General features: G+C 33.2%; 1 protein-coding gene across 1 annotated transcript; it reads right to left on the bottom strand.

Moving 5' to 3' along the window:
* Positions 1-3,220: 3,220 nt before the first annotated feature.
* On the bottom strand, positions 3,221-10,245 carry LOC105773285 (uncharacterized). The gene is made up of 8 exons (XM_012595036.2): positions 10,047-10,245; positions 9,693-9,761; positions 8,941-9,042; positions 8,380-8,462; positions 8,206-8,281; positions 5,673-5,849; positions 4,544-4,672; positions 3,221-3,595 (listed from the first exon to the last, which is right to left on the bottom strand). Exons 1-8 carry the CDS (start codon positions 10,119-10,121, stop codon positions 3,431-3,433), a joined length of 876 nt encoding a protein of 291 aa, XP_012450490.1. The 5' UTR covers positions 10,122-10,245; the 3' UTR covers positions 3,221-3,430.
* Between the last annotated feature and the right edge of the window lie 14,466 nt (positions 10,246-24,711).

Here is a 24,711-nt window from a genome sequence, read left to right as displayed (position 1 = left end):
ACCCACGTAAGGATTCTATAGATTTCTTTGGATAATGATTACCTATAGTGTGCAAGCCTTAATTGAAAATTGAAATTACAATAGCTCTAAAAGGCAATCGACAACAACTTGAGCAGCAGGTTTATAATGATTGTATTATAAAATAAAATAAAATCGTGCTGATAACATGTTATTAAATAAATAGACAGAAAGTAAAGAACAAAGAAAATAAAAGAGCAAAAGAGAGCGCATTTTATTGATCAATCGAAATATTTACAATATTTCTCAAGTCTACTTATAGAGGCATAATAAGTATAAATGAAGTAGAGATCTACTTCTAATGACTATTAGAATTTGAAATATATCAAAACTTATTTAGATCTTGATGGACATTCACTTAATAAAATATTCATATACAGTTTTCAAAAAAATTTACCGACCTTTATCTTTTTTATGGAAACATATTTTTCAAAGATCATTTTCAAATATTTTATAAAATTAATGCGCCAATTATATTACTTTTTTAGATAAATTATATTACTTTTTAAAATATATATAACTTTTATGGCGTATGTGAGCTATCATGAGTTTTAAAAATATTTAAAAACATATTTAGTCGGTACTATATATATTATGCCATATTTCTTATTTTTCTTGAGATTTTGTAAAATATTGATATTTTATATACTTAATATTTATATAATTAAAATCTTTATATACAAAGTTAAAATATATAAATGTTAAAAAGTAAATATGAAATGAATTTGGATAAACTGGGATTTATATTCAGTTAAATCTAAACATATATTTGTTTAAATTCATTTTCAACATAAATAACTTTATAATCTTTTAACAGTTTTATGTATCTTAAAAGTTTTTATATGTTTCTAATTGTAATATAATAATATTAAACCTAGTAGGGGTGAGCATTCGATTGAATCGAATCGAATCGAATTGAAAATTTTCGAGTTAATCGAGTTTTCGAATCTCATTTTATCATCCTAACTTTATTTGAAGTTTTCTCGAATCGAGTCGAGTGAGATGGAAATCGAATCGATCGAATCGAATATATTTGTTCGAGTTACATTTTAAAAAATAATTTTGGGTCCTTGTAACCATTGTCACCCATCGTAATAAAATTTGTCCACCTTAATCAAATTTTTTATTAACTTTCATCACTTCATAATTTATTTATTAATTTTTTAAATACTGGTTAGCTTCTTTGCTTGCTTAGTTGTTTCAATTATCTTCAGATTCTTGTCACTATGTATTTTAGAATTAAAAATATATTAAATGTAAAAATATAATTTTTTAATAAAAGTTATTTTAAAAATAAAATGTGAAATTAATACCAATATAAAATTTTAACACGAATATTTTATGACATAATTAATAATTCAATTTTAATATAAATATTCAATATGACTAAACAATTCAATAATATAAAATGTGAAATTTAATTTAATAATATAAATAGTAGATATAAATAAAATTATTACTATTTATGTTTAGTGATTTTTAGATAATTTTGATTTTTATTTGAGAGTAAAGGGTGAGAAGTAAAAGTTTAGGGAGAAAATAAAAAGTTTTGGGGAATAAAAGTTTGAGGGAAAGTAAATAAGGGGAGTAAAATTTTGGAGGGAAAATATTAAAAAAAATTGGAGGGGGGAGGGTTTGGGATAGATGGGAGGTGGGATGGGAAGGGAATAAAAGTTTTCAGGGAAAAGTGAGAGGGAGTAAAAATTTTGGGAGAAAATAAAAGGTTTTGAGGGTTTTTGGGAGTAAAATTTTGAAAAAAAATAAATGGGAGAGTAAAATTTTGGTGGGAAATGGATTTTGGGTAGATTGGGGATTGGGAGGGAGTAAAAGCTTTGGGGGAAAAGTGGGAAGGAGTAAAAGTTTTGAGGGAAAAGTAAAAAGATTTGGGAGTTTGGGGTAAAAATTTAAAATATTATACTTTGATATTCGAATTATTCGAATTATTTGAGTTTTTAGAATTCAAAAACTCAACTCGATTCGAACTCGAAATTCGAAAAAAAATTCGAGTTGATTCGAATAACTCGATTAACTCGAATAACTCGATTCGTTTAACTCGAATTCGAATTTTTTTTCGATTTTTTCGAGTATAATCGAGTTTTACTCACCCCTAAAACCTAGTATTTAAAAAAAATTAAAAGATATACTTACTACAAGAAAATACATCCACAATGAATATAAATAATTGATTTTCATATTCAGATGAGATAATTAGACAATCATTTATTCATATTTATTTTAAACTTGAAATAAAATTCATAATTTTAATAAATTTATATATATTTATTTTTGTGATACATCATAATGGAAAAACTGTTATTGATTATAAATGCTACATCAATTTCAAAGTTATCAAAGGACAAAATTGAAATTTAAGTACTAGTTCAATTTAAAATAAATAAATACAGATACGAAGTTCAAAGGACAGCATATAGTATCCCGTAGTGTATTTCTCATCCTTACTGTATTGCCATGATCTAGACTTAAAACATGTGTTTAATACTTTCATCAATAATTACTTTTAGAGTAATTATTTCTATATTGGATCACCTCTTTTCTTTTTCCAAATCAATCCGGGATTGAATTTTACTGTCCATATTACTCCCTCAGGTTAATTATTCTAACGAACTTTTTGTATTACTTAAAAACATTGAACCCCATTGTAAAAACAATTACATTACCATTAGATTAAAAGAAGTTTAAATCCCAATGTAATTCAAAACGAAATGAATTACCAATTTTAAGGACTTAAGAAAAAACTCAAAACCCCACGCAAGAAAAATTGCTAAAACTCAACGCAAGAAGTGAATTAACCCTTTTAAAATTAAGACTCGTAGTACTTACCATTAATAATTGAACTTCATAAAACTATTGTAAATAATAATCGTCGTTGCTAAGTTGTATTATTAATACCTATAACATTTATTCCACCTTAAAAAAGAAAAAACATAAAATTATCATTTCTCAATGATAGAAAAAGGGTTGCACATTATAGTATTGGAATTCCATATCAATAAACGTTTGCTACATGAAGCAATTAAACTAAGCTCGGATTCATTTATAAACAATTCTAATACTTAAAATATATATATATATATATATATATATATATATATATACTAACCACTGACATCCCTAGTTTCCCCTCTCCGTCTCAACAAAGATATAGTGTAGAAGCATCATGAAAACAACCAAACGCAAAGGCTGAGACAATGAGTATGCGATCTCTCTTAGAAAGGGAAGAAAAAAAGAGCAATTACATTATGATTAACAAGTTGCAAGCACAAAATACTGGCGCAGAGAATGATGGGAAGTACATGTTTACAACACCCCCTAACTGGGAACTTGTCAAACTACCGAATGGAGTGCGAAACAAAGCTAAGGCAACTAAAAGTATAGTAGGAACTCTACCTGCCTAGTCATCACTTATCTCAACATTACCTCCCTTAAGATGCAAGTGCTTTTCTCTTTTCTGGAAATCTGTCAAGCCCTTTCCACTCCCTGTCACACCAACCTTACCTTGAGGATCATCCGGTGATTTGAAAATGCTCTCACGCTTACGCCCCGAGAAAAAACCAACCTGTCAATGGAATTAATAACTCACTAAATGAGAAGGCTATTATAAATTTAAAAAGAATACCTTCAATTAAGATTTTAGCATCTCAGTCTACATTCTTATGTATCTAACTAATTTGCTAATTATCAACAAGAAAAAACTTGAAAAAGGCATCCCAAAAGAGATTATGTTCACCGACACATTATCTTACAATTCCATATTAAGGCTTTTCTAGGGACAAAGGACAGGAAAAGAGTGAGAATGGAAAATTTGTTAATCAAAAAGTTCAGATTCATAACCACTTTCTTACTTTGTCGCTTAAGCATTAGATTGACAAATTTTTAATCCACAAGAAAAAACTTGAAAAGGGCACCCTAAAAGAGATTATGTTCACCGACACATTATCTTACAATTCCATATTAAGGCTTTTCTAGGTACAAAGGACAGGAAAAGAGTGAGGATGGAAAATTTGTTAATCAAAAAGTTCAGATTCATAACCACTTTCTTACTTTGTAGCTTAAGCATTAGATTGACAAATTTTTAATCCACAAGAAAAAACTTGGAAAGGGCATCCCAAAAGAGATTATGTTCACTGACACATTATCTTACAATTCCATATTAAGGCTTTTCTATGTACAAAGGATAGGAAAAGAATGAGGATGGGAAATTTGTTAACCAAAAAGTTCAGATTCATAACCACTTTCTTACTTTGTAGCTTAAGCATTAGATTGACAAATTTTTAATCCTCCCCTTTTTCCATTCTATGTGCCAAGCAAGAGATAAGTTTCCACCATCAAGAAAATCACACCTTCACCATTTTAACAAAACTAATTTATTCAAACACTACCAAAGGGACATCTTGTTTAAAAAGGAGGGTCATCCTTGGCAGCTCTTTTTTTCCTTATCAACCAAACGGACCTGGTTACAATAGTTCAAAATCGGGAAATATCATAAAATGCTGGCTAGACTGACCTTTTTAGTCTTGCCTTTGGTTGTCTGAAACTGCTGCCAAGCATTCTGCCGCTTATTTTGTGCCACTTCAAGTTGTTCAAGTCGCATCTTTGACTTGAAAGCATGTATCTTCTTCCGTTTGGCTGCTTTCTATGCACCAAAGGGCAAGAAATCATAAAGTCAATAGAAAATAAACTTCTGCCAACGTTTCAACAGAAGGTGGTAGGTAAAATGATTTGATTGAAAATTACAGCATTTGGAGATCACAAGTAGAAAATAAATGCATTACTAGCTCTGGAATTTTCAAGGGTATCAACTATAGGTCATTTTTATATGTAAACCGTAAGTCTAAAACTCTCAGACTCGGCAAAATGCAAGGCATAACCATGTCAACACAACATGGACAAGGACAAGGGATATGTGTCGGATTTGTCGGACTCTTGTGACTAGGTGAGAAGAGATGAAAAAGAAAGAAGAGGCAGGATGAAAGAGAAAAAGGATCAGATGCAAATCCCGATTATCAAGGAATAAAAAGCTGATCAGTCACTAAGTACAAGTAAAAAGTTAAAAAAAGTAAATATTAGAAAAAAAATCAGGGCCTTTATCTTAGTTGGGTTTTAAGACCCAAAATATGAAGGTCCAAACTAATTTTAATTGAATGTATAAATTCATTCCAAATAGTACATTAATATATTTTAAAATTTTCAAAAGCATCTATAATTAATAATGGTTAAAAGAAATTAGATAATTTGTTTTTATAGAAAAAACAGAAATAATGAGATATATATCCTCATAATATATAAAACCAAACCAATCATTTACGTTATTAAAGTTAATAATTATATTAAATATATATAAAAAAAAGTCCTCACATCCCTATCCTCTTCTCAGATCCTTTCATGCCATATCCCGAGTCTTGAGTTTAACTCAATTGAAGAGTCAACCACTACACATGACTGTACCCAAGTCTGAGCAACATAGATCTAAAATCCACTCATACAGGATAACCAAGTATGATTATTCATAAAATTGCACGTTAATAAGACAGCTTTAAGAACATCAAAAGTCACTAAACATGGAAATAAACTGAATTTCAGATTCCCCTCTGCATAATGTTAAAGTTATATATCAGCAACAGAGATTATCTTACCACATCCTCAGGGTCATCAGAAGTGATTCGAAGCTTTGCTGGTAAACTTCGAGATTGAAAGTCAACAGAAGCAGCTTGAGCAATCTTCCGTTTGATAGCTTGTTTTGTAGCTTCAGCAACCTTCTCAGCTTCTAGCAAAGCATTGTATTCAATCGCCCTTACATTGGCAGGATCCACCTGGCAGTGAAATTGCACATGGTAAAAGAATTAGTAGGCACCAAATAGGATTGACAAACAAGAAGCAGAAAACATAGGTTGTCATTGTTGGCATAAGGAACTAAAACCACAATGCCCGTAAGCACACAGAAATGCTGCGTTTACATTAAAGTTCAATCATGTTTGGTCAAAAAATTCCGATTTCATCTCATAACTTAGACCAAAAAGAAATGGAAGATGTAGGGAAGCAAACTAGGAATAAATAAAGTAAACCCTTGAAGACACAGCTAAAAGCTCATTATGTTTCTAAACTCAACTCTTAAATTAATCAAACCTTCATTCTCTAAGCCAAAAGAAGAAAAAAGTCTTTTGAGATAAAAAGCTCCAAAGCCCAATCAGCAGAACAGATATAAAGGCCTCTTCACTCATATAAACTGCCCAGAATTCCACTAAGAAGCCTCTCTATGTCACGAAGGAATCATCTACAATTAGCTCTGTGGATTATTCAATGGTATAAATTGACAAATCATCATTTCTAGTTATGGGATCAAAGTGTCAAGTACCTTAAGCCTCCCATTTTCTTTATTTTGAAAAGATTTTGGAGGATAATTTTTTAATTTTAACTCATTTGAAAAATCATGCACAATTAAACATGTTTTTAATAATTTCTTTAAATACTAATCAAATGCATGTCATTATCTGTTGCAAGTCCTTTTAACTGTTACTGAGTCAGAAGTTTGATGGATCCTCCATAGAAGTGCAACCAATTTATTTATTCATAAAATCTAATCATACAATGTCAATGTCAACAAGGGTATTTTTGAGATCCCAAAAGTCTAAGGAAATTAGGCAATTGCAGATGTTCAGGGAAAACATAGGTTTTGAAACTACAAGATGGAAACTGCAATTTGTGAGTGTCTCATGTTAGAATATATTTGTAATATTAAAAAACAAATTAAGGCAAAAAAGTCTTTGCATGAATTTAATCTATTAAATAAACTAGTCTGCCAAACTTCTAAAGATATAGTGAGTATATTCTTTCATTACATCTTTTAGGCATTCCCAGAAAAACAAAAAGTTTAGAACACAACTATGAGCAAGAGTTAGGGGATGAGAGAAACTTCATTTGTATATACCTTATTAAGGTTGTTTAATGAATAAAACAAAGCTAGAACATAGGTTAGCTCAACTTATTATGCTCTTCAACATTTTCAGTAGAATTTCTTAAAGTTTTTGTTTTGATTTTTAAAGTTCCAACTATACCTTGAATTATGTCAGAAATTTTATCTTAATGACTACTTCAAATACTATTGGATCAAGTATTTGAACTCCATCTAAAAAGACTCAACTTCCGAGCTCTTCCTTTCTTTTTTTTATAATGATGCATACTTCTTACCTAGCCTCCCATTCTCTACCGACATTTTAACCCAAACACATCATCATAGCAACATTTTTTATTATCATGCACAACTCCTTTTTGAATACTTCTTACCAATTCCATGCCCTCAAATTTCCTCATTCTCTTCAAGATTCCCAAGCCATTTCCATCTTTCAAGTTTTACCTTGTGACCTCCACATAATTTTCTAGCCTATCTCCATGCAAAACATTTTTTTCTTAATTTCGACTTGTTATGTTGTTCCAAATTAAATTGTGGATATTGTTTTCTAGAAGAAATAGACTATTTTGTTCAACACAAATTAGTTCCAACCAAGCCGAAGCACTACTACATTGCTGAATTTGAAGATAAATGTAAGCTTGATTGGAGCCCATGCTCAAGCTCAACTTCAGTAAAATGTGCCAATTCAGAGGCACAGTGAAGCTTGACTTGGCTATTTCATTACATCTCTACTCGAGAACACCAGCAACCCCCCCCCCAAAAAAAAAAAACAAAAAAGAAAAATCTCCCTCTTCCCTTTCTCACTAAAATGTCGAACCCACTAAAAAATTGCAAATTTCATTTTGTTACTAGTGGAACTAATGCAGTAGTGAAAGATGATGTACAAGTATAAGCATGTTTGTGCTTTCTAGTTTGTTTATGTGCACGTGCACATGCACGTTAGACTTCCAAAAGCACAATTTATGCCCATAAAGCTAACATGGAATTATCAATTTTCTTTATATAAAGAATGCATGATCGGAATGCTACAATAGGAATATTAGAAGATAGAGGAAGAAAAAATATGTATTTAAAATGATTATTGAACTTCTCCATGTTCCTGATGTCAAAACTCATTGATGTCCATCTTTAAACAGAAAACGAAAATAAGCCATGATGCTAACATAACCAAAATCTAGTAGGTTAGTAAAAGTAATAGAATACTAAAATTCAAGTGGATGTATTTATGTAAGAATCTCATGTGGCAAACAGAATGGTACCTCTTCCTTGTTTCCCCATCCATCAAAAGACGCATAATACCCATTTGGAGTAACAGCCTCAATAGTTGCATCATACCTGAATATTCAACAAATGAAACATAGAAAAGTAAGCAAATGAAGTGGGAGGGAAAAAACTATTGGCTAAAATAAAAATATACTTGTTCCTAAACATACCACTCTCCATCTTCACTCCAGACAGCCTGAACTTTTGTGCCAACAGGAAATTTATCTTCATAATCTGATGTTTTCACCATTTCCTAGATATAGAAAAGAATCTATGAGATGTTAGTACCTAAAAGAATAAAGAGAGAGAACTCCTGCACCAGCAAGAATATATGCTTGCCATAATGAATTTTCCAATGCAAGTATGTAATAGAGAAAAAAAAAAAAGAATAATTCATGGAAATGATGGGAGATAAGTTCAATTCCTGCAAAAATTATGTTATTCAACTACTTGTCCCAACTACCCAAATCTTATGCTAACACTGTTAAGACATCTAAGAACTTATTGCATTAAATACATTCATCAGACAGGAACGGTTACTGGACAAATTGAATATAAGGAAAAAATTTAATTTGTGACATCTCACATGCATGTATTTGTACAATAAATAGTATAAAGAAAATAAAAATTTCCATTTCAATTCAGAATCTTGCCTAAGTGAATAAACCACTTTAGGACAAACAAAATTAACTACAAAAATAAATCAAGGATTAATCAGGAATCTCAATTACCTTCGATTGTGCAGCAGCTGCACTGACACTAGTCCCAATATCTGATCCAGAAATCTCATTTTGCTTCGCAGTTGCAAGCAGTTCCTCTGTCAGAGCAATCACCTGCACGTCAGAGGTTCAGCACAAGCATATATCTAAACATGAACCTATATGTTCAGTAAAATAATTAAGGGCGAATTGTTATCATATTTCGAACTTAGAATCTCAAGATGAACATCGGAAATCAGGTGAATGAGAAGCAGGCTGGCCATCACGACACATAGCACACCTGCAAAGGAATCAAGATCAAAGTGATGGGCATCTTTCCAAAGCTATATATTTCAGAAATTTCTTTTTCTCCCTAAAGTTCACATTCTGCAGCTGTGAACTCTTTTAATATTAACCGCCCTCACCTTTTCAACCCTGAAATGAAAACAAACCTCCAGCAGAGCCATTACCATTAGCAGTTAATTGGCGTTGCTTCATTGAGCAACATGTTGATTCCTTCAAAAGATGGAAGGAAGAGAAATGACATTTTCTTCACCTTATCAAAAAACTTAACATCTAAAAGAAAAAAAAAAGGCCAACAAACTAAAACTGATACTTTGATCACTTTTTGGTGCCGGTAAGTGTTGGATCCATTTCTAAACAGAATAACCGCATTGTAACCATGACACGACAAGTCAGAGTAAAGAACAAGAAAAAAATAGAAAGCTACAATAAAAATAAAATGTAAGAACAGCAAAAAGAAAATAATCATAAGCAAGAATCACCTCAGCGAGCTCCTTTTCCATGTCCACATATTCAGCGTTCCCAGGATCATCAGCCAGAAGCTGTCTAACCTGATTTTTACCAAAATCAGCTAATTAGTCGTGTTTTGCAAGTCCACATAAAATTCTTCCAATTTCTCGACAAGCTAAGTTAATCATGAAATAATCCTTTAACATAGTAGTAATAAAAACAAAACCCTAGACACAAATAATTCATCGAAAACAAGAGGTTCAGTCCAATCACATACATGGGTCGTTATATGTTTGTTTCGGCATACAAATAATTGCTATAAATTAAAGCTAATTGCAAGTATTAACTCGAAAATTGAAAAGAAAAACAAAAGAAAAATTGGAAACCTGCTGAAGCTGTTCCTTATACGTAGAGAGACTTGAAGCCAGGTCATCTATGCTTAGCTCATCTGTTCCTTGCATTATATGGTTTCCTTTTCCCTAAAATTTCAATTTGGCTTTCAGAGTTTTTGATGATTCCTTTAATTTTTTAGGGTTTTAAATAAATTTGGGTATTCGCGAAATGAGTCCGAAGTTTGGAAGCCCTTCATTTATACTACCGCTAGCACGACCAAGTTGGTATATAAATAGTCGGTTATTTTATTTTTAAAATTATATATAATAATATCTTCTTATAATCTAGGGCTAAATTAGACTTATATGCTGCTTTTTTTTTTTAATTCGTAATTTAGGCTTTTTATTTAATTTAGTTAAATATATTGTTTTTGAAGAGGGTGTGTGAAGCTTGTTCAGCTAGACGGGTTTCCTCCCATAGTCATTTTCTCAATGGTTTTTTGAACGTTACCAGTCATTTTTCATTCTTTTCACTTAAATCCAACTCTCTCAATTCTCTCAACTCTTTCAATTCTTTCAACTCTCTCTAGTTTTGTTTGAAATTTTCCTACACACTTGTTTAAAAATACTATAGTTTTATTTAATTATTTTGTATATTCATTTCGATTAAAATGTCATGAATGACAAGTTCTTTGATTCGTTTCAATGACAAGCATATTTTTGCCACTCAAGCGATAATGGTAAGGAGAAATTCAAAATTTTGCTATTTTCAATTAAGTTAAATTTAAAGTTTTTAAAATTTTAAATTATTTTAAATTATTTTATTTTATCGATATAAATAAATGGATGATTACGTTTTGGAGGGGTTCATACATAATTTGTCAATGAGTCTAGACACCAAAATTCACGATTATTTGCAAGATACGGGATTCTTACATGTATTTCGTATGCTCGAGGGCTGCAAATTGGATCTTACACTTATCAGCGCATTGGTGGAAAGATGGAGACTCGAGACACAAACATTTCATATTCTATGCAGTGAGTGTACAATCACACTCGAAGACGTAGCTTTACAACTCAATTTACTCGGTGGATGTGCCAGTCCTTATGGGGTTAGCGGTCGTTCCCGATAAAGAGGACCTTTACGAGGCATTTTTGTAAAAGGTGCTGAACAAGTTTCAATGTGATCGGATAGATATAAAATGGTTGAAAAATAATTTTAAAAAACTTCCTCCAAACGCGATTGACGTCGTCAAAGAACAATACGTCTGAGTATTCATCTTGAGGTTATTCAAGGACATTCTAATGCTCGATAAATCTTGAAATTTGGTACACATAAGGTGGCTACTACACCTAATCGACTTCAAAGAATGCGAACAACTGAGTTGGGGATCAACCGTATTGGCCACATTGTACCGGGAGTTGTGTCGGGCGACAGAACTAGATAATATGTCAATTGGTGGTTGCTTGCTCCTGTTGCAGTCATGGGCGAGGTGGTGGCTACCATTTCTACGCCCCCGAGTGAACAACCCTTATACATTCTTATTGATGACAAGGTAAAATTCATTTGATAATAATATGTAGTTAATATAGTAAATGTTGTTTATTTATTATATGTTTGAATTAACATATTTCTTGAATAGGTGGAACTATGGGCGGTGTTATGTGGTGTAACACCCCTAACCCGTCTCCATCGTCAGAGTAGGGTTACGAAGCATTACTATAGAATTTGGAACATTTAACTTAAAATAAAAACAATTAAGAAAATTTAATAAAAAATTCAATAATTCAAGTTAATTAAATAAAAAAAACTCTTATGGGCCTTAAACCGAGCCTATGGGGCCCTAAAAACATTTTGAAAACATTTGGAGACCATTTTGAAACAAAACAGAAAATTTTGGAAAATTTGAAATTTTTTGGAAATAAGGGTCACATGGCCATGTGACTAGGCCATGTGAGTATTTGATGTATGGGACGCATGACCGTGTCCCAACCCATGTATCCGCGCGTGTGGGTATTCGAAATAGGGTCATACAGTCATGTCGTAGGCCATGTGCTAGACCGTGTGTGCATTCAAATTTTGGTCACATGGTCGTGTCGCCAGGCCGTGTAACTCTCTTCTGAAACCGTGTGGTTCATCCTACACCTAAAAATTAAATGACACATAGCTATGTGAGGTGGCCATATGTGACACAGGATCGTGTGACAACCCTTGTCCCAGGCCGTGTGCTCCCTATTTAACCTCTAAGACAAGCAAAATCAAGCACCAAATCTTGCACACCAAGACACATCATACCAAGCTTATTTTACATGGTTAAAAACATATTTAAAGACACCAAAAACATGCCAAAAATCATTCATCCTATGTCTAACCAATATGCCATCAAAAGGCACCACAATTCACCTATCAAACTTAATCCAATTCAACATCTCAAGATCATTCATTAAACATATACCACTCATGCCAAATAGCCGTTCCAAGAACATGTCATTTCATCATATATTATGTACTTTCAAATAAGCATGCATAAGGGTTCAAATTCACACTTTCACTCCAATATTTACATGCCAACAACCAAGAACATTAATCCAAAACAAGCCAAATTTACTAAAATAAACTTATAACCCTATTACATGCCATTTATAACCATTATCCAAAGTAACCACAAACTACCAAAAAGATGGAGGGATAGTGTGATGATGCTCCGACGAGAATTCCAACTGGATTAGCTTTTCGGTGATTTACAAAACATGGAAAACAAATGACGTAAGCATTATTTCTTAGTAAGTTCGTATAAAGAAACTTAATTTACCGAACATAAAACGATTTAACCATTTATGCATTGTTCAATAAATCATATGGATATTTCTCTTGCCTATCCACACCACTCCAAAAAGTTAGTAGGTGCACTTAAGATCATACCCACTTAAACATAAAATAGATCATAATAATGATTTCAAAATACAGTTCATCCATCATATACTCAACTAAGACCTTTCAATTCAAATACATATATTAACATATATCATTCCATATTTCCATAACACATAACTCATTTCATATACATACATATCCAATTTAAACTTTAGTCACCCGTTGAACCAAATAGAATATCATCGGATACTCTGGAAATGCTCACATAAAGTGTGCCTGTACATATAATTGTAATTGTATCTGTAATGCTCACACAAGCTGTAAAATGGGCCTGCTCACACGAGCTGTGGGCCGGGATGTTAAGCTACACGATGTTGCTCACACGAGATGTGAAGAATCTGCAACAAATGCAAGACCTCAGCCATCGGTAGGTCATCCAAGACCAACACTAAAAAATGTATAACCCCTGGTGACATGCCACTTGTATCCTAAGTATTCACAAGGTTCAAACGGGATATTTTCCATATCAATCCTTAACTCTCTTTCTTTATATCATTTCTAATATACTCATCCATGAAACTCACCTTTTTCACATATATTCATAAATTGAATAAACATTTCAATTTAATCCAAGTTACTAATTAACAATTTATATTCAATCAAAGTTACACAAGCATCATATTAATCATTCATTCACCCAAAATGAAAATTAACTAGTTACCATTCTATGAACTTACCTCGACTAACACAGTTGCAAAGTAGAGCTGATGACTAATCCGAAACCTTAGCTTTACCACGATTCAAGTCCGATTGATTTGTGTCTTGATCTAAATAATAATTTCATTCAATTAAATAATTCAAATAGCTTAAAATAATTAATTCAAGCTTATAGCCCATTTTAATATGAATTTACAAAATTAACCTTAGCATTTTAACTTTTATGCAATTTAGTCCCTAAACTCGAAACTTGAAATTTTACCATTTTTAAAGAGAATTCATGCTAGCCAATTTTCCTAAGGTCCAATACAACCCATATTTTCAATTATTTTACCATATTTTCCTTAGATTTTACCATTTCCATAAATAAGTCCTTAAACCTTAGTATCATAAAAATCACTTAACAAAATACATCTATTTAATAACCAACCTTAATAATCTATCAACAAAATTCACAACATTTTAAATTCATTCATGGAAAGTCCCTAAAATTTTAATAGTTTTACAAATTGACCCCAGGCTAGTTAATTTAAGCTAAAACGATCTCAAAAACACAAAATCATTAAAAACGGGCAATGAGTACATACCATGAAGCCAACAATGCTTGATCGAAAGCTTTTTACTCCTCTAATGGTGGTTTCAGTTAGAACAAAAAGAAATAGAGAAGATGATGACATTTTGGTTTATTGTTTATGCATTTATTTATTTAATTACCAATTTACCCTTAAGATTTCTTTTAACAAAAAGCAAAACAAAGCCTATAACCATCCAGCATGCATTCACATGGTGTAATTACCACATAAAGCCCTTAACTTATAATTCCATGACCAATTAAGTATTATTACTAACTTTTGCAACTTTTACGATTTAGTCATTTTTACTTAATTAACTATTTAAACCTTAAAAATTAAATTTTAATATATTAAATAAATATTTAAACACTGACTCACTTGTAGAAATCGTGGTCCCGAAACTACTATTTTTGACACCACAGAAAACAGGCTGTTACATGTGGGACTACCAAAGTAGCTCGAATATATCCAACTGTTGTTAGATCAACGCTTGAAAGTCGAGTTAGTTGTTGATTTTTTCAAATTTATAATAATTACACAATGATTTGAAATTTAAAATTCTATACATAACAAGATTTATAATTATGCACTACAGTTTGTATGGATGTCATACATTGATCCGGATATCATAGAATGTGTCTCGCTCAAATTTTTGGCCATTTGGAGTATGTGGGATGCGAAGGTGCCATTGATGGTTTACGCGACAATGGTTATGTACAAATTGGATTGAGTGAAGCAGCAGTTCGGGTGGAGGCAAAAAATTTCATCGCCCTCACAAGACATGGAAGCATTGCACAAGCTTGATCTGCAGGGGAATACCAACGAAAATTGGCGAGATTACCACAAGGAATATATCAACATTTGGGATCGTAGGATGAAATCCTTACCCATCCGCGAACCCTTTTTCTCGTCAAATAAGACGACTTGTTTGGAGTACATGCCTTAGTTCAGAGTCGCCGACAAGCTATATCTATTGTCGGTAGAGGTGAAGAGTAGGCAACTTCGTCTGAATAGGCCACGATGACCGCCCAACAACATAGGTTTGAAGGAGGTGCCGTGACAGGTTCGTCCCCGGCTCCAACCCAAAAATGCCACTAATGTCTACACAACATCCTAGTTAGTTCCCTCCATATAATCCTGTTCGTTTCACTAACCCCATGTTTTATTCACAAGCACCACATTATGCACCACACTATACATCACCATAGCACTCTGCATCTAAACCTCTTGCAATACGTATTTTTAGGTAGTTCCATCCCTAACATACTACGCCCCGATGTCGACGTTGATACCGACACAAATGCCGACATAAATTCCACCACATGTACCAAAACCAATGTTGTCATTAATGCCAACATCAATGCCCACATCAATGCCAACGTATCCAGGTTTTGCGACATTGTACGATTATTTGCCAATAGTGTCACAAACATCCATCGCGTCATTATTTTATCGATATGGGTCATCGTGGCAACCACCATTTCATGGAATGGAGGACACATGATGGGAGGCTGGGATGACACCACACTCAAGCATGAATGAAGGCAATGGAGATGAAGACGAAAACTGGGGTGGAGATGAAGATGAAGATGAAGATGAAGATGAGGGTGGAGATGAAGATGGCTATGAGGGTCGAGGTGATGAAGAAGAAGATAAGGATGATGATCATTATCAAGAGGAGGAGCTGACACCACAACTTGTACATAGAAATCCTACCCACAACCATTAGCCGCTGCCTGTGGCACATACTCGACCCGATGTCACTGATGATGTATTTTTCATTTACTTTTTCTAATTTAAATATGAATAATATAAATAAAAAATGATAATTTTTTTATATTTATGTTGCAACTCATTTGTCTTTATTAAAATCTAATGTAAATTGTACGTAATTTTCCATATATGAGTATTTGATATGAAATATGTAACTTTGGATGGGTACCCTTATCGAACTAATGATTAATTAAGGTATAGGGACTAGATAGTAAAAATGGTAAAAGTTCAATCACCAAAGAAATTGTAATTGGTACCTGAAGTAGGGCTTAAAGTAGTAATTTTTCCACTATATGAATGCTATTAGACAGTGGCAAATACAAATGGAATACAAAAAAATTAATGAACAAATTTTGTATAAAAAAGAAGCATTATAATCAATTTCTGTACAAAAAAAATGAATGTTAGCAACGTTGAGGTCTCAATGTATCCCTTAATATGAAATATGTTGCCTTTGTATGACTTGGGTTTCTACAGTATCCGAATAATACATGCATGGATTCGATCAAAGGCCAAGCAAATCAAACCAAGATTCAATCAAAGACAAGATTTGTGGATGAATCTTTTCAAGGAAAAGGGGAATGATACATGCACGGATCGGGTGAAATTTATTAAATTCCATTCACCAAAGCTGCTAATTTTCAAGTTTGGGAACTCAATAAACTTGCAACAACTTTTTGGATGAGATCCAAACATTTCTGGTTTGAGAAGTCTCCATGGTGTTAGAAGATCTATTTGTTAGCTTCGAAATGCACTTTAAATCACTCCATTTTGAGTTTGGGAGCTCAAGTTATGATTATTTTAATAAAAATTATTCTAGACGTGATTATGACTGGAATTACGAGTTTTAGGCTTTTAATTCAAGTTTAAATCATATTGGGTTCTAGTTTTGGGCTTAATTTTTATTATATATGAACCTTGTATTGTATTTATCAGCTCTTATTATTTTATTATTTTATTATTTGAAATTTTAATAATTATTAGGTAGTAGTTTAAGTTATTTAGAGTTTTATATCAACAAGAATGTTTAGTTTAAAACTACTTATTATATAGATTAATTAGAGTTCTCGTATACTTACGAGTTTTATTTAGATTTATTTAGCTAGCTTATATATAGGCCTTTGCATTGTACACAATGGATATAATTGATTATTATTCAACTTTTGTTTTAACTTAATAAATTTTCTTTGAGTTTTTCTTTTAAGAATTTCTCTTGATTTTTCTCTTGCCAAGTTTTCTTTCTTGGAAGGAAATTACAACCGCTTAAAGGGAGTTGTGGATTTTTCATGTTTCCAAGGCTTCTTAGGACTTCTACATACCACGTTCTATCTTTCCAACTATCTTCTTTATAATTCTAATATTAGATTTCATTATACTATTTTATTCATCTTAGTTATTTATTTTTAATTGTTTTTCTTTATTTTTATCTGACTTGGATTTCGTTTGCGTTTCAGGTTGTGTCAGAATCCAAGATTCTTTTTGAATGTCTAGATCCTTGAGTCAAATCCGTGACTTTGACAAACTTTACGATCCATTTCCACATTCATCTGCCGCATTCCTTATCACCTTGTGTTTGAAACCTTAAGCCTAAATTAAATTGACTTTAAAACTCAACCCTTCACTGTCCCAAAACCTTGTAATACACGATTGAATGAATGTCAGGCTATGGACATCGAGGGTTAGGTAAGAACATTATGGAGGTCTTTCACAAAAATATACTCGAGTGATTAGTGAAGAGGGGTTGAGTTAGCTCGTAAATGATTCTCTCTAGAAATATTGCTTAATGAAAAGAAAAAATGAAAGAAATGTGAGGATCAAAAGCACTTTGAGAGAAAAGAACAAACAAAGTGTAAATATGCTCAAAAATAAGAAAAAAGAAGGGAGAATAAAATAATCTCGAAATCATAGTGCGCAAAAAAAGAGATATTATCAATTATCCTCTTCCATATTATTGGAGACATAAAGAAGGTAAGAGAACGAGAAATAAGGCGATGAGATGTAATGATCACATTTTGGGGGGAATTGGGAACAATATCGTGTGATATACTATTCATAGTGCTTGAACCATTTTTAGATGAACTTTCTTTGAATTCGTACCAACCTTAGCCTTAGAACGTTACAAGCCTAAAAGACCTTTAGGACCCGAATAGGTCTCTGACACGAGCCTCCTTTTCCACCCTCGATGTTCCCTGCTACCCGAATGGTCTAATTAGAAACCGTGTCTAAAATTTTTACTAGAGTTATGCGATTCGTGATCCCTCTTGGATGTTCGTCTAGATTGTCTAGATATTCATTTTCAAACCCTGTTACAATTAGTGGAGCTACTGTTCTAATTTCCTTGACAACCTGTGCTTTTTCCACCAATTCGTCGAAGTTCGCAGGGTCATGTGATACCAGATAGAGTTGGATGTCGTGATGCAATCCAAAGTAAAACCTTTTGCACTGATCCCTTTCTAGAGAAACCATTTCAGCAGCGTACTAGCTGAGTCACACAAATTCTACCTCGTACTCCGCTACAAACATTTCGCCTTGCACTAGATTAATAAATTCACGCTTACGATCTTCCATGTACTACTCACCCATGAACTTTTTCTTAAACGTTTCCAGGAAAAAGTTCCAAGTTAGGTGGTTCACAACAGTTCCCTACTTCACAGTGTTCCACCAGTGATGGGCTTCACCAGGGAGTTAGGACACAATACATCCTAGCTTTTCTTCCTCAGAACAGGCCATTTGCTCAAGGATCTTTTTGACACCCTTAAGCCAATACACTACCTTAGTAGGATGAGCTCCCTTGACACAACTAAATTCCTTACCACCTAGAGCTTGCAGACACTCTAATGGCAATCCTCGATTAGTTGGAGCAGCATTGGTACCAACAACATGTTCGAAAGCCCCGATCATGGCTTGTACCAACGATTAGCAGTGACATGTCTGTAGCTTCATGAACACAGTTCGCACTCACATTTACTTTTCTGGGAGGCATTTTACTAACTTTAAACGTACATAAGACACATGTTTAAGCAAAAACAATAATCACATACAGTTATGTATCCTAAGCTTGTGAAACACAATTGCGAAGTTAGTTCGCCAAAACACATCAACGAAATTAGTTCACCAAAGCACATATACGAGCACACCACACCTTCGAGCACAACTCGCCAAGCATATCTATGATCCCAACCACTAGGAATGTGAGTAGTAGAAAGTTATCTAAAGCATAATCCTACAAAAGAAGTAGCTGAACCAAAGCAATGCATTTTTTTCCCAATCCTACCCTAATAACAAACGATTATACTTATTACTTCAAATAGTTTACAAACCTGGTGAACCTAACAAATTAACCAACCTGGCTAGCTCTGATACCAATAAATGTAACACCTCATACCCGATCCGATTGCTAAACTCGAGCTATGGAACACTATTTTAGCCACGTTAGTGACTCTCCATTTAAACCAACCTATCCTCCAACACACCACCAGTTAAAACATAAAACATGCTTAAGTTACTAATATACAGTAGAATATCATATAAGTACTTTCTTCAAAACATTTAAACTAGCTTCTTTTTAAGCGGTATTCTATGATTAAGTAAATAGTTATCTCATTAGTTGTATGATACCCAATTCATCATAAGGGTTTGCTCCTAACATAGCTCACACATTCTAAGTCTTCGTAAAGTAAGTCTCTTTAAGCAAGTTAGGTTTCACAAACAACCCCTACATATTTAGATACTGCGAACACGTTTTGTAGGGTTCTCCTATTTTATGTATCAAAAGTTATCAAGGGTTCGAAGGTAGTAGTTCACCAAATTGTTAGGGTTCGCACATTACACAGTTCAACAACCTTGTCTCGTTGTAGCAACCTTGGTGAACTCTATATAAGTTAGTCTATTTTGATTATATCATGCTTTTGCTTATGGTGAACACTTTCTTAGAAATTAAATACGTAAGTATGAACTTATAGATGAAGAAAACATCAAACTAGACTTGGACTATAATTATATACTGGAAATTCAGGTTTGTATATATATAGTTTTATTAGGTCACATGAGGTATTTAAAAACATAAAGAAAAAAAAACAAAAAAAACTAAGTCCTAGAAATGATCGGTGAAGTCTATATATAGAAAGAAAATATCTGAAAGCCCAAGCAGAATCCCACATTGCCATTATGTCCAGAGTTTTCTTGTACCACCTTTTAGTGTTTATGCTTTGCCTAGATCACTCACCTCACCATTACACACCGTGCGTCTAATTGTCTGCAGTGTTTCGAAAAGAGTGTGTGTGCTCTTGCAAACTCAGTCAATTTATAGGAAAACCACATAGCATGCACAAAAACATAAATTAAGCAAAATTTTTAACAAATTTTCTATTCTGCAAACTGGGTTCACTATATTTATGTGAAGTTCGATTCATGTTTACCTGCTGTTAGTTAACTTAAAACAGTAAAACATAGTATTTTAGAAAACACAATCTTATTCACATGTTCTTTTCAGTTGGATAAGCGAATCTCCTTATAGCTCCTCACTTTGACTCAAAAAGTCTTAACATGTCTCATAAGTGTAGCATAAAGCTAAGTACTCTCCAAACACACCAACATATCCCATTGAATGTAGCTTTGCACGACATTCCTTTATTCCTCCTAACTTGTCCTAGGGCCTCTTGCCCATAACACAAACACAAAGGTGAGTCATAATCCAATGACATTACATTATATCCAACAATTTCAAAAGATTATAGTGTCAAAATATTTACTTAAACATAGAGCTCACAAGTCATGAGGAGCTCATTGAACACAATTCATATCTAGCTCGTAATATAGAGCTTGCATATCATAGTTTATAAAAACACATTTTTAATACAATCACAAAGCAAAGTTTAGAGAAGACTTACTCTCGAAAATTAGGATAAAACCCTAAGCTTCTGATTAACACTATTGTTCTCACATACATGTGGCGATCCTTGAACACTTTCCAATTTGTTGAAAGTTTTAAACAAGCTTCACCTTTCCCTTGTCTTTGCTTGTTGGCGGTTCTATTAGGTTCGCAATGTAACAAACATACACAAGTCACACTAACAGACAAAGCACATTAAAACTCATACATAAACACAAGCGTAATAAGTCTTTTGGCGAACCTAGTTTCCTTTGTTATGAGCTTTCTTAGTTTTTATATGTCTAACCTAATAGAGAAGCAGTGTCTTACCTTTACTCCTAAAGGCTAAGTGTTGGGTTCTTGTTTTCGTAGAAACTTGAGAACAAAAGAAAGAAGTAATCGATGAAAAAATTTGAGACAGTTTTTCCATTCAAAATAATATGATTTTTTAATAGAAATAACTTAATTTGTAGGCACTAAGTGTTTTCATGTTCTTATGATGCCCTAGTCGCAGTAGAAGTAGAAAAGAGTTATGTGCATGATTGGTTTTTTGAAGAGGAAAATAAGTTATCTTCCTAACTTTGGTATACTTGCCCTTTGGCTACTCTTACTTTTGACTAGCGATTGTAGCTCGCCAGACCCGTTGCTAGGCTTAAACCAATAATTACAACTTGCCAAGCCCATTGGCGACCCCAGCTCGCTAGGCTTATTAGCGAACCGCAACTCACCAAGCCTACTAGGGAACCCTAACTTGTAAAACCCACTGGACAACACTAGCTCGTCAGGCCCAAACTCTTCGGTCCTATTGCAGGATGTTACACTTTCTACTCTTTAAACATTGGCCACATCAGTTTTTTTACAAATTAAGTAGGGTTATTTCACCTTATTTTCTTGGCTATATAAGTGAAGCCTCTATCACTTTCATTTTCAACTTGAGTGAAAAAATTTTCTTCATGCTTAGAGACAGAAACTATGCCTCTAGCCATAGTTCCTAGCCTTTTCTTGGTGCTTTGCATACCATTTGGTGGTGTTAGTGTGTAGGTAGTGCCATCATCCAAGTTTCCTTCGTTCTTTCATTGTTTAGTAAACTTTTTTTTCTTTTTCCTTCTCTTGTGCCTTATTTATTTTTTTTCCTTGTTCTTATATTGCCTTTTTCTTATACATGTTATAGATAGTATATGATTTTCTTTCCTCTAATAACAATGTTGTTTTGTTTGCTTATTGATTAAGGTGTCATCACTCATTTTCTTACTTTCTTTTCTTGCTGCATCTTCTTTGCGATTTCATACAAGACTTAATTTAGTCCTTTGGCTTAGAGTTGCATAGTTTTTTTGTGGATTGTTTGCTCCTATTTCTTTCACAAAAACTTATTGATCGCCTCCGAATGTATTGACATCTAGAGTGCAAATCTTGCAATGAAATGCAATTGTTAGGAGATTTCCACAAGTATACAGGTTAGGTTGTAATATAGATTTGTACAATGAAGTATTAGAGTACTTCGAGGACCTTACCGAAGGGAGGCGAAACTAAACTAATCCTAATTCTTCTGTTAACAAATCTAACTAGTAATTTAATTATATTATGATGAATCCTAAGGTGATGAAAAATCATATTTTATAAAAATAATTAAAATGCATAAGGACAAAGAAGAGAGTATAATTTGTAGATTTTATCGATTCTAAGAACTGAAGACTAACTTGTTTCGGTGGTCATAACTCACTCCTATTTCGAGTTCTAATCAATCAACTAGTCATTAACCTAGTAGAATCTCTCCATTTTCCACTAAACTAATGAGTCGAAAAGAACTACTTATTTCGCGACCTCACTATCCATACCAGATTGGGGTAAGGTGTTCACGGATAGGCAATACCAATTTTAGGTTTATTCCCACCTAAACATCTAAATAAGGTTGTTTTGATGGGACCGTCGATACGCCCCGTGGCGCAATGGAAAAAATATTTCGGCTATCCTCAGCCATAGATCCATGTACGAGGAACAGAAACGGGTTGAAATAAGGTTGAAGATTTACCCTTCTTAAATTAAAATGATGAAACAATGTTGCTAATTTGATATTGATTCCATGTAACACCTTAACCCGTATTCGTCGCCGGAACAGGGTTACAAAGCATTACCAGACAAACGGAATAGTAATTCATTCAATTCATACATTAATGCAAACATAATATTATTTCATTCAAAGGCATTCATAATTTCCCTTAATCAAGCCCTCGAGGCCCCAAAAATACTATAGAAATAGTTCGAGACTAAATAAAAAACATTTGGAAATTTTAAGAAAAAGTCAAAAAATTTGGACTGCAGGGGTCACATGGTTGAGACACACGCCCGTGTCTCAGGCCGTGTGGAGATTCGAAATAGGGACACATGGCCATGTCCCAGCCCGTGTTCGTGCCCATGTAACACACTGACTTAGGTCACACGGCCAAGCCACACGGCTACTTGACTTGTATGCCTTGAACCTACATGGGACACACGGCCGTGTCGCATGGCCGTGTGTCATACATAGTTGAGACATACGCCCATGTCTCAGGCCGTATGGCCCTAAAATGAATCTTAAAACACAAGTTTACCATTTCAAGTTTGCTTGGACCTTAAGAAACTAAAATACCAACCAAAATACTAATTCAAAACGACCTTAATCGAGTCAAAAACACATCAAAACCAACCTAATAAGTGCCTAACCAATGTACCCTCATTGGTACCACAAGTATATGCAAGTTTACAACAAAATAAACATTGATTCAATTCATCAATTCACTCAAGCAATACCTAACCAAAATACCTAACAAAGGTACCACTCACAACAATTCAATTATATATACCACACATACTAGCATAACAACTATACCTCATTCTCATATAATATGCAAGTTAGTTATTTGCACAAAACATCATTCATAGTATTTACATAAGCCAAACATTGCTGAAAACCGCACAAGAGCCTATACATGCCATATAATCTGAATTAAATGTTTCAAAAACTACCGAGATAAGCTAGATAGTGTGACTTGAGTGCCGATCTCATTGTCCAACCTTTCGAGAATCTACAATGACATTAAACAACACAAGTAAGCTTAATGAAGCTTAGTAAGTTTGATGAGTTAAATGATAAATCTTACCGAACTAACTAAAATAATAATTCAAACAATAATAATCATCCCAGAGAACTCCCTGTCATCACAACTTCAATCGATAAATACATCCATATTTAGATCAATATGAAATAAATAACATATCTTTCAAATTTATTAAATAGATTACCTTACTGAGATTTTCCATTCGAAGAATGACTTAATGGTAATAGTACATCATCAATAGAAGCTCATAAGAGCTGGTCCTCCTAAACATGCCAACAGAAGCTCGTAAGAGCTGAATAGAAGCACAAAAGAGCTAAACAAAAGCTCAAAAGAGCTGATCCACCCAAATCATGCCAAACAGAAAGTATAATGCGAGAGTTCTTAACAAATGCAGAACCTTAGTTTACTTGGGTAATATGCTAATATCTCCCTCCAATACCATCTCCACTCCAAACCCCTGTAATACACTAAAACACAAATGTAGTCTAATTCCACGTTCAATCCAAATCAAATATCAAATTCAATATTATAATTCAGAAAACAATTCATTTCCAACAATAGAATATATAAAATACGAATCACCAATTAATAAAAATGTTAAATTTTAACCGTACGAACTTACCTGGATTGAATTGTAGTCGTTGTAGAAGTTTAGGGACTATTCCACTATTTTTCATTTTCTACGAGTTTCTATAGGATTTTGATCTAAAATGTAAAATTCTTCATTTATTAGCATATATTTCATTTCCAAACCATTTTACAATTAATACCCTTTTATTTTTCAAAATTACATAATTACCCCAAACTTTTACCACTT

Source organism: Gossypium raimondii, chromosome 6 (genome assembly GCF_025698545.1).
Source record: "Gossypium raimondii isolate GPD5lz chromosome 6, ASM2569854v1, whole genome shotgun sequence".
Taxonomy (NCBI): domain Eukaryota; kingdom Viridiplantae; phylum Streptophyta; class Magnoliopsida; order Malvales; family Malvaceae; genus Gossypium; species Gossypium raimondii.
Note: the sequence above shows the minus strand (reverse complement) of the source record. Positions and strands in the feature narration are given on the sequence as shown.

Excerpts from the sequence above, each read along its gene's own strand:
- LOC105773285 (XM_012595036.2), bottom strand. The coding sequence starts at position 10,121 with ATGCAAGGAACAGATGAGCTAAGCATAGATGACCTGGCTTCAAGTCTC. Across the intron at positions 8,463-8,940 it reads CAGCTGCTGCACAATCGAAG|GAAATGGTGAAAACATCAGA; the intron begins GTAATTGAGATT and ends TTCTATATCTAG. Across the intron at positions 5,850-8,205 it reads GATGGGGAAACAAGGAAGAG|GTGGATCCTGCCAATGTAAG; the intron begins GTACCATTCTGT and ends TTTCACTGCCAG.